Here is an 11,661-nt window from a genome sequence, read left to right as displayed (position 1 = left end):
AAAAAGGACAGCACAGGAGAGCAGAGGAGAGGAGAGCAGAGATGGGAGGAATTCAACATTTAAACGGAGGCTCTTAAAGCACCTGCTGACAGGCCTCAGGCCTCTCTCCCTCTCAACCCCTCCACCCTCTCCCTCTCAACCCCTCCACCCTCTCCCTCTCCCTCTCAACCCCTCCACCCTCTCCCTCTCAACCCCTCCACCCTCTCCCTCTCAACCCCTCCACCCTCTCCCTCTCAACCCTCTCCCTCTCAACCCCTCCACCCTCTCCCTCTCAACCCCTCCCTCTCAACCCCTCCACCCTCTCCCTCTCAACCCCTCCACCCTCTCCCTCTCAACCCCTCCACCCTCTCCCTCTCTTTCTTCCCGCCGTCCTCTCTCTCTCTCTCCACCACCTCCTCCCATCTCTATTCCTCCTCCCTCCCTCTATCTCTCTCTCTCTTCCTCCCTGTCTTGATCTCTCTCTACCCCCCTCTCTCCTCCTCCTCCCTCTCTCTCTCCCCCTACCCCCATCTCTCTACTCCTCCTCTCTCTCTCTCTCTCTCTCTCTCTCTCTCTCTCTTTCTGGCGCCATCGCTCCATTCACACCCCTCCTCACACTCTGATAACATAAGTGCTGGAGGAAGTGCAACCAACATGGCGCCTGTGAGGATTCGCCTTAGAGGTGCCTGTCCAGAATATGAAGACAAGAGCAAGACACTAACAGAAGGGCACGTTTGATGTGGGCATTTGAGGGCACATTTGATATGAACATTGAGGCAATGAAGATGGAAGTATATAGATATCTGTGGGGGCATCTACAGTGGGGGCACCTACAGTGGGGGCATCTACAGTGGGGGCATCTACTGGGGCACCTACAGTGGGGGCATCTACAGTGGTGGTGGAGTCAGTTGATGGTATGTGAAGGCAGGGTTGGTGGAAACTGACATCTACAAACCCTCACAAACAAACTGACTGCTTAATAAATAGCATTAATATCATAGGAAACTTGGCAGCTATGGTTCTTTCTCCCCCTCTCTCTCTCTCTCTCTCTCTCTCTCTCTCACACACACACATCTCTCCTCTCCTATCTTGGATGAGAGTGCTGTAACAGAAACTTGATCAGGCCGTGCAAACCTCCTGCATTAGCGGTCCAGTTGGATACAGCCATGAGCATTAGCACTGTAATCATTCGCTGATGTCACTGCTATGTTATGGATGGCTTTTTTTTCATGCCCTTGTTGTAAATATGTGCTCACTCCATTTAGCAAGTGATTTCAGCATGGGTTTGCCCAAAGCCATGGTTTCAGGTTGGTAGGTAGGTAGGTAGGTAGATAGATAGATAGATAGATAGATAGATAGATAGATAGATAGATAGATAGATAGATAGATAGATAGATAGATAGATAGATAGATAGATAGATAGATAGATAGATAGATAGATAGATAGATAGGTAGATAGGTAGATAGATAGATAGATAGATAGATACTTTATTGATCCCCAGGGGAAATTCAAGGTGACATTTCCAGAGAGAGTTGCTGTGCAACAACTGTTGCTCCATATCAGCAAGATAATAATTTTGGATGCCGTCTCTATGTATTACTGTGGTCATTAAACAACAAAGCTTTACAACACACTCTGAGGAGGAGCCTTCTGAGAGTCAGTCGCATTGCATTGGGGGCGTACTAATCTGCCTCTCACTGTGCTCCTGAATGTCTGGCCTTGGCAGCAGAGGCTCATCTGTCAGTGTGCATGCACACACCTCATGCGTCTCTGTCTGTCTGGCTCACCTGTCTGTGCCTATTCACCAGGGTTGTGCACAATTCGAATTGCAATTCTGCTTCCTGTTTGCAACCTCAATTGAAATGCAAGTGAAATTCAAGAATTGAATTGGAATTTAAGAGACAGTTTCAATTCAATTCTGGAATTTTGCACAAGCCGGCTATTCACACTACACACATCTCCCCCATTGCTGTCCCTGGGTCTGTTGCTCACCACACACACACACACACACACACACACACACACACACACACACATATACAAACACAGACGCGCGCACACACATCCACACTCACTCACTGTCACTACACACGAACACGCACGCACACACTCACACATGCTCCCCCTGAGTTTCAAGCTCACCAATCACACACACGCACACACACACACATACAGACACACACAGACACACACAGAGACACACAGACACACACAGACACACACAGACACACAGACACACACACACACACACACACACACAGAGAGACACACACCTACACAGACACAGACACACACACACAAACAATCTTTCCTTCACCAATCACAGCAGCATTGAAACCAGCCGAGACGCCCATCCATACGTGCATGAGATCAGCTCTGATTGATGCCCATACCCGACTACCCGCCTCTGCCACCGCCTGCCAACATCACTGAAGGGAAAGACCAGCAGGTGGCCTATTTATATCCCATGCCGGAGCCGAAAGATGACATAAGCTTGGCAAGGAGCGGCCTATTCTACTGTCACAACAGGTGTAGAGAATGACCGCTCCTCTGCCGGCTATCTATAACCAACAGTGCACTAAACAAAGCACCAAGCTGGACCGCTGCACTTCAATAAGCATCCTGATGAGGAAAATGTGATAGCCCACTATGGCTTTGTGCCGCCTTGAAAACTGAGTTAAGAGCCGTTCATACCAGGAACGATAGATATCGATAACGGCAAAAACGTGTCATCCTAGGTAATATGAATGACGAAGTCCATACATAAACTATAATGATAACCACGCTAATATAATTATAGTTACAGTTAGCTTTATAGTTGTCATTCCTGGTGCGAACGGCCCTGTAGACACTTGTGACAGAGGCATCTGGCTTCTAACTCTCTACACGTTGATTGGTCATAGCTAAACAACAGGGCACAGAAGAGTCCTATAGAAGAACAGTAGAAGCTCTCTCTCTCTATAGCAGGGCTGCACAAGAGCAAAGGAAGACAAAGTTGGGCCCAAAACTGCAGTGGGCTAGATTTAAGATGACAGTATCTGGATATGCTCAACACACTGAAAATATGATGGAAAATTATTATTCTCATGGGGCAACTGCTCCTAAAAGTAATAACTCCGATCACTCCAGAAACACACCCTCTCTCTCTCTCTCTCTCTCTCTCTCTCTCTCACACACACACCCACCACACTCACACTCTCTCTTTCATACACACCCACGCAGACGCCGAAACACACACCCACACAAATGCAGAGGCAGAAACACACTTTCTGAATGAAGATTATGCCCCTGTCCTGCTAAGCAAGCATTCTAAAGGATCAACGCCTTCAAAGTTGTTAAAAACGCTACTCTAACAAAAACAATGTTCACAATCTAATAAAAGCAATACTCATAAACCATAAACCAGAGACCAAATCAAATGTCCACTCCCTCTTACGATTGCTCCATTCATTCAGCACCTCTGCTCAGTCAGCCCAAACATCGCAAGGGGAGAACCCCATTCACGGATAATCAAACCCAACACTTCCAACAGCATGTCTACTGACCCGAGCACAGGGCCTGAACACACAATGAAAGTTGCTATGGCAATCAAGCAGACCTGGCCAAATGCCACTGCCCAGATCCTCACCGAGTACACACAGCTGATGGTCCGCACGATATTGACCGATAGTCCACACGACAAAGCGCCCCGTCCGCTGCCTCCTCAGGGATCAGAGAGAGAGAGAGAGCAGGAGGGAGAGCACCGGCTCGGGTTTCTGACCACTTTAAAAACACACACACAAATACACACACACACACACACACACACACTAACAAAGTGCCACAATTTTTGGCCCTTATCTTTGGATCTCACCTTTAGTGGACATTCTGGATCGCTCCTTGGGTTCTCCCTCCTCTCTTTCTCAGACTCTCTCTTTCTCCTTCTCGCTCCTCTCCCTCTCTCTCTGCCTCTGACTGTGTTCTCTCTCTCTCTCCCTCCCTCCCTCTCTTTTGCTCCCCTGGGCTGTTTTTGGAGGCCACTGCTCTGTCAGCATTACAGCAGCCCACCAGCCAAAAATACACTGGCCAACTGGACCAACCCCCACAACACACACACACACACACACACACACACACACACACACACACATATACACACACACACACACACACACACACACACACAAATGAACAGCCACTCACATGCTGACAAATATATCAAACACATACATACACACATACAAGCCACTTAGACATACAACATTTACCACATCCACAGGCAGACACACACACACAGGCACCAAACAACACCACACACACACACACACACACACACACACACACACACACACACACACACACACACACACACACACACACACACACAAAGGTATGAATACACTTCCATGTATCTATACTTTCTTTGTACTCCACAAATACCAATAAACCATGTTTAGTTTCAGACATTACAATACAATGTGTTGCTTTAAAGCAGGGCTTTGACTAAAGCAGGGCTTTGACACAGAGTTATTTGAAATGAGTAGGTGAGCACTGTCTGCTGCAAAATCATGAATCATGGATATTTGAATAAGAAGTTTAGTTTGGCCAGTCTGTATTTACTAGCTCTCTCTCTCTCTCTCTCTCTCACACACACACACACACACACACACACATACACACACACACACTCAGTGGATCTTGAGAGTTGGGTGAGACTCGCCAGATTGAGCAGCAGTTGCTAGGGAATTTCAGGTGTCATGAGAAGATCCTGACGACAGCTCCTCAGCAGTCTGTCACTCATCCTCTATCATGGGTCTCTACGGTAACACGAGCCATTGGCCTACACTGACAGACCTTGACCCCTGAACTCTGACCTTCATGACCTCTACTGGAGGGGTCATCCTCACATCTTCAGATTATAGATATCTTGAGATGCTGAGGTGAAAAATCTAAATATGCCTCAAATCTATTTACATCCAGCATATCAAGTATATCTTCTCATGAAATGTTACCTGTTGCTGTTCCTCATCATCACCAATTGATACTGTCACAGTGGGAACTCCCTCACTTATAGAACAAGGAATTAAACAACTTTTCAGTGTATGTCTGAAGGTAGAATTGAATAATTTAGCAAAAATAGCGATATATAGAGCCAGAGAGAGACTGTGTCTTAGCTCTCTCTCTCTCTCTCTCTCTCTCTTCCTTTTCCTGTTTCTATGTCTCTATCTGAGAGGCATTGTGTGTGTGTGTGTGTGAGAGAGAGAGACAGAGAGAGAGACAGACAGGAAGTGCTCAGCTATCTGTACTGTCTCAGCACGTGTCCATGCCAACACAAAGACCCCTAATCTCTTCCATTAACCCCCTGTCCATGGGGGGGTCTGTCACCATGGAGACGCAGCAAGGAACCTCCAGCATACTAAAGTCTGTGTGTGTGTGTGTGGGTGTGTGTGTGCATGCGTGTGTGTTTGTGTGTAACTGTAGAGTGGACGCAGTGCACAGGGGGAAAGTGATATGTGTGTGGCGCTCTCTAGAGCATTGACTAATTGATTCCCCCAGAAAGGGGGGGGGGATGAGGACTCTGGTGGGGTTTTCGGTTTTGGAAAGGGGTGGGTGGGAAGGGTACTATGACTAACTGTAGACGTTGAAGAAAAATGGCAAATGCTTGGAACAGACAGCTGAACAACTGCAAAAATACATGAGGGAGAGAAATAGAACAAAGACTGCTTAATACAGGATGCTGAAAGAGAGGAGCTTTAGGGGGGAAACAGAAAAAGCTGCGAGCTTCAAACAGAGTGTGTGTGTGTGTGTGTGTATGTATGTGTGTGTGGGTGTGCGATAACCCAGACATAGACAGAGGAGTCAACATTCACTGGAAGCACGAGTGAGAATGCCATGGTGACCCCTCTCAACCTACCCGCTCTGTATAGACACAACAAGCCTTCGTCCGATTGGCCATCGCGAGCCAGCTCTTCCTGAGGGGATCGACCAATGGGAGCGGATGACGCGCTCGGCACCGCCTCGTCAGCATGCTCAACATGTGGCGCCGGTGAGGTTTCCATGGCAACAGGCAGGGCAGGCTCCTGGACTCGCAGCACTGCAAGCAAGCAGTGGAGTCAGAGTGAGGTCATTATGACATCACTGTCCGTATCCAGGAAGTCGGGTGATTCATGGCATGTGATGAAGACTCGGACTCAGAGTGCATGAAATGATGTCATGAATCGATCTATTAGTCTGAGTCTGCAAACCGCATGTTTCAGTTACATGAGTAGGTGAGCACTGTCTGCTGCAAAATCATGAATACCATCAACATTATGCAATATTATTATTATGTGTCATTAACTAAGTCAATGACACATAATATGTTCTTATGGTGTCCTCCAATCATCAGTTTCCCCTTCCGCTCTGAATAAAACAGGATGAAAGACTGCTATTTGTGCTCCTTATTGCCTGTGCTCTCCCTGCTGAGTAGTCACACTGCAGTGCTGCACAATTACAGCATGGAGCACAGAGCTCACTGTGGCATCTATCAGCACCAGTATGTGTTGCCAGACTGCTAGCTGTACTGTTATACTGTAGCTGCTTTGGATAATGCCTGTGGAAAGGATACTGTACTGTATAAAGGATACTGTAAAGGTTTACAGTTTCTCTTATAATGCTTTGGATAATGCTTGTGTAAAGGATATACTGTATAAAGGATACTGTAACGGTTAACAGTTTGTCTTATAATGTAGCTGCTTTGGATAATATCTGTGAAAAGGATACTGTACTGTATAAAGGATACTGTAAAGTTAACAGTATGAGTTATACTGTAGCTGCTTTGGATAATGCCTTTGGATACTGTTATGTGTAGAGAATACTGTAAAGCTTTGCCGTATGTGATAAATGTCAGTGGTTAGTTGTTATAAGGTGAGGAGGTCTACATCATTAGCAGGTGTTCGTGGGGGAATCTCTCCACTGTGTGCTTCATTAAAACAAAAGAGAGCAATCCTCACCTGATTGACTGTCTGTGGGTCCATGCTGTGTGCCTGAGATTTCTTCCGTCTCTGTGACGTCACTTCCTGTGTTTACATCCTGGGTTTCCTGCGTGATGTCCCGGCCTAGCGGCTGCATTGTCCGTGAGTGGATGTCCAGCTGTTCGAGACATAGCCGCTCTCTGAGAACATCTCTCTCCTCTCTCCTCCTCCTCTCCTCCTCCTGCTCCTCCTCCTGCTCCTCCTCCCCGTCCCCCGATAAGAAGTGTGGGTCCCACTGTTCCGCCGGTGAGTCTAAGGGGGGCGGCAGGGTCTCTGCCGTGTCCGTGCGGGTCAGGGAGGAGCCGCGACCCCCCCTGGACCCCCCCCTGCTGCGACGGCGTGCCCCGTGCTCCCTCCGCGAGGACGCCTCGGCCTCGGACAGGGCGAAGTAGGAGAAGGTCAGCTCCAGGGAGCTCTGGCGCGGGGTGCCCCATATCGACGGGCTGCTGGCGCCGCCATCGTCCTCGTCGTCTGGACCCCCGCGCCCCTCCTCGTCGTCGGACCAGTCGCGGGCTGTCTGCAACTCGGGGAAGTCGGACTCCTCGTTCCCACCTGAGTGGAGCGATGGGAGAATGGAGCGATGGGAGAATGGGGTTAACGAGTTGAAGGGTTTAATCTGAAAAATCTCTGATGAATATTTTTATTCCAGCACTACTTTTCATCAGTGTTGCCAGATTGGGTTGAGTGATTTCCGCCCGATCACGTTCAAAAACACGCCCTCTTCAACCCAACAATGATTTAGTCAAAGAAAACCATGTTTTCTGTCTACTTATTTTCCCCCACCAGACGAAGTCAAAAGAAGCCCAATTGGGCTGGCACCTGCCCAATCTGGCAACACTGCTCTTCATACTGATTCTGAGATGCTGCGTTTCCACCAATGGGAGCGGGCTATCTGTAAGTCCCTTTCAATAACTACAAACGGACACACATCAGAAAGATCTAGCTAAAGAGCACCCCCTCCTCCCAGTACAAACTCCATTCAGAACAAAGGACTCAATATGGTTCCAAAATCATCCAACACAATGTGGGCCTTGAACATTAGCATTGCTAAATGCCATATGTTGATGCTGCCGTTTCATCAGACCCAAACTGTGTTTGCTTCCTCTTTAGTCTCGATGTCTCAGATGAATACTGAATACTGACATCAAAGGGGATTTGCAGTTTTTAAAAGCCTTTAAGTCTGGATAAAATGGAGAAAACAAGCTTATGTACTCTGATGAGAACTGTCATCTCAGCTTTGGAGGTTAAACCAAACAGATGACATCAAATACAACAGTCAAGTGAACTTTTTTTTAAAAACATGGTAGGTTTTGTAGTGTGACAAAATATATGTTAGCTATGCTATGTGATCTCAGGCTTGGTTATGTTTTTGGAGGCTATACTGTAGCTTCAGTAAAAGTGAGATAAGAGCTCATTAGTTGTACTCATCTACTCACCATCTCTGGCATCACACCATGTTGTTTATGTGTTCAGGTCAGTGAAAGGCACACTGGGTCTCATCAGCTGTAGCCATCCTCCTTACCATCTAAATTATTACACAATAGTCCACCCCCCACCCACTGACTGCATATAGTCCCCCCCCCACCCAATGACTGCATATAGCCCCCCCCCCCCATTGACTGTCATTGTCATATACACAGTCATTGTATATACGGTCATTGATGACACCACATAGACTGGTGTTGTGTGTACTGAATATGTTAGGTTTAGTAAAAAATACACATGCGGTTTCCATCATCCTTACAATCGGTACAATAGCATACACCAGGTATATACCCTGTAGTTATTGATCACACCATATAGGCTGGTATTGTGTGTATGTATTGGGTTAAGATAAACAAAACAAAAAATACATGCGGTCATATCAGCAGGTGCCATCATCCTTACCATCTGTGCAGGGAGGTGTAGAATCAGGCGTGGAAGACAAAGAACCAAACTCCTCTGGATGGAGAGAGAGAGAGAGAGAGAAAAAGAGAGAGTGAAATGTAACACAGGAGGCAAGGAAGGGGGGATGTATGAGGAAAAAAGAGAAGTGTAGAGAGAGGGAGGAAGAGAGAGCAGGTAGGAAGAGAGAGAGAATGGGGGATAGAGAAAAATAGAGGGACAGGGAGAAGAAAGAACAGTTCAGATGCTGGCTGCGAGTGTTCTGGCTCAACATTTATAGGCTGGTCAATCTATGGATTAGCTTGGCAATCACAAGCTCCTGCTCAGCCAACAGATCCATCTATGTGAGAATGAAACAAGAGCTTTTTTATGCAGCAATATCACGTCCACCTCAGACATGGCCACAGTCTGCACCCAAACTGGCCGCACAGTGACATCGGAGCTGTTCAATGAGCAGTCATGTCCAGTCTTCACATTAAAAGCATAATGTCAATTAGTGAGGGTTTCATCGGCTTGAAGGGAGTGGATATAGCTTCATTATAGTGGCAACTGACAGCGTTGTTGACAGTTGCAAAGACGGAACAGGAAGACTGTGCACTGATAGTGTGCATGTGGCCCAGATAAGGACCAGTGGAGAGATGGCGTCCGTCTGAACCCGGGAAGTGCCATGGATCAGCAGGTGTGGTTGGTGATTAGTGGAGGTAGGCAAATCAGTAGCTTGCTAAAATGCGAGCCACCCAGTAATAGACCAACTGCCCTCTGTAATCATCTCTGGTCATCAGAGCTGTACTCCTTCAACCAGAAACACCTGAGGCTGTGCAATACAGTCCTTTAGTGATAGAAAAATACTGTAGCTATCTGAAAATGTCTATCATAAATGTACAAACCAAATGACCATCATGCATGGCCTATATGGCTGGATGTTATATAATAATGGACAGATGTTTTTCAGCATAGTGCTGTTTGGGGGATAGCTAAGTGTGAACACCTGATTACTGAGTGCTTTAGAAACAGAAACATATCCCTCTGTGTACTCCCTCTGAGTTTGGTCTGAAATGTGCAACATTACACGATGCCAAACATCAGGCACTAGGATTTTCCTATCCTCTTCTCATGCTGTGCTTACTCCTCGTTCCTCAATAATGTAAGATTCTAAAATTCCATGTTCTATTCAATAGACCCAGACGTTCTTTAGAATGTGCCTTCTACAATATTTTAAACCAATAACATCTCTACAGCATGCTATATGCTAACAGAGCATTGTCCTAATGCAGGAGTGGGCTAATGACTCCAGCCGGCCGAGGAAGGGAGAGGCCTTAACAATGTTAACCCAGCATGCACACACACACACACACACACACACACACAACTCAACCAGGCAATGATGGAGACAACGAGCAGTATATAAGAACTACACATACAAATGAGCACACATACAGATGCTAGCGTAGGATGCCTGTGAGATATAGTTAAGATAAGTCATCATTAAGGGCAGCAGTGCAATATCAAATCACACTGCACAGTGTGATTTGATACAGGTACAGCATTGATACAGCATGGAGATACAGGTTATAGAAGACAGTATCTCCATGCTGTTTCCTCAAGCGATAAAGCATTAGCAGACAGTTTCACACTTGGCCCAGTAGTACACTCACACCCACACATCATGCTGCTACAGGGGCTTTCAAAAGGTCCACACTCCACAACAGGAGAGGAGAGGAGGGGAGAGGAAGGGGTGAGAGAAGAGGAGTCAAAGAGAGGAGAAAGAATGAGATGAGGGGAGTGGGGAAAAGAGGAGAGAGGAAAGATAGGTGAAAAATAACAACCGAGAGGGGGAGGAGAGAAGTAGGGAAAAAAGAGGTGAGTCAGCTAAAGTGAGTGCTCAGGAGAGGGATGCTGTTGTTTTGATTCTGTACTTTGATGGAAAAAACCCATGCAGAAGGAGCATGGAGAGTCGTATCCTCGTATACTTTCTCTCTTATGCACAGACACACACACACACACACACACACACACACACACACACTGGACATGCTGGATGACACATGAGGTGGCTAGGCTAACCCTCACAAACATACGCACGCATGTGTGCATACACACACACACTGGCTGACATAAGGCATGCGATGAGTTGGCAAGGCTAACACGCACACACAAGTGCGCACACACACACACACACACACACACACACACACACACAGATGATGGGTGGTGCAGAGATGCGCAGGCAAAAGAGCAAGCAGGGCACTTACTGCAATGGGAGAAGCCTAGAACCTGCCCCATGCTCCATACAGGCAGAGAGTCTAGCTGGGCCCATCCAGACCGCCGCTAGCCCTGTCCTCTCCTCTCTGAGCGTCTCCGGTCCTCACCGCTCTGCTCTTTGCCTCTCCTCTTGTCCGGACTGCACTCTCCTCCTCTGGATTGCTCCTCACTCTCTCGCTCTCTCTCTCTCACTCCTCCTCCACCCCCCCTCCCTCTCCTATCGGAGGTTGTCTCCAGTGCACCGCTGTTTCGCTCACACACACACACACACACTGATTCTCGTTCGCTCTCCCTCTCTCTCGTTCCTGTTATCTGTTTCTCTCTCTCTCTCTCCTCTCTCCTCCTCCACTTCCCCCTCCCTCTCCTTTCAGAGGTTTTCTCCAGTGCACCTCTGTTTCGACACACACACACACAAACAAACACTCTCTCTCGCTTGCCTGCTCACTCAGTCACCCCTCCCCTTTCCTTCTGTTGCTCACTAGAGAATAGCCCCTCCCTGCCTCTCCTTCCCTGCCTTTCCTCTCTCTCTCTCTCTCTCCATCC

At 47.5% G+C, this 11,661-nt stretch overlaps 1 protein-coding gene across 3 annotated transcripts in view; it reads right to left on the bottom strand.

The window, feature by feature from the left end:
- Positions 1-11,390, bottom strand: part of rtn2a (reticulon 2a) — a 22,437-nt gene extending 11,047 nt beyond the window's left edge. Inside the window, exons 1-4 of one of the 3 annotated variants that reach the window (XM_048264295.1) lie at positions 11,109-11,390; positions 8,860-8,913; positions 6,952-7,524; positions 5,874-6,053 (exon numbers count right to left, since the gene is read on the bottom strand). In XM_048264295.1, the coding sequence (XP_048120252.1) occupies positions 5,874-6,053; positions 6,952-7,524; positions 8,860-8,913; positions 11,109-11,139 (838 nt within the window). In that variant the 5' untranslated portion in view covers positions 11,140-11,390. Of the gene's footprint in view, positions 1-3,608; positions 3,722-3,833; positions 3,972-5,873; positions 6,054-6,951; positions 7,525-8,859; positions 8,914-11,108 lie in introns of those variants that run through there. The other 2 variants (XM_048264296.1, XM_048264297.1) reach the window with 2 other exon arrangements.
- Between the last annotated feature and the right edge of the window lie 271 nt (positions 11,391-11,661).

This window comes from Alosa alosa, chromosome 15 (genome assembly GCF_017589495.1).
Source record: "Alosa alosa isolate M-15738 ecotype Scorff River chromosome 15, AALO_Geno_1.1, whole genome shotgun sequence".
Taxonomy (NCBI): Eukaryota; Metazoa; Chordata; class Actinopteri; order Clupeiformes; family Clupeidae; genus Alosa; species Alosa alosa.
This window is presented reverse-complemented; position numbering and strand designations above follow the sequence as displayed.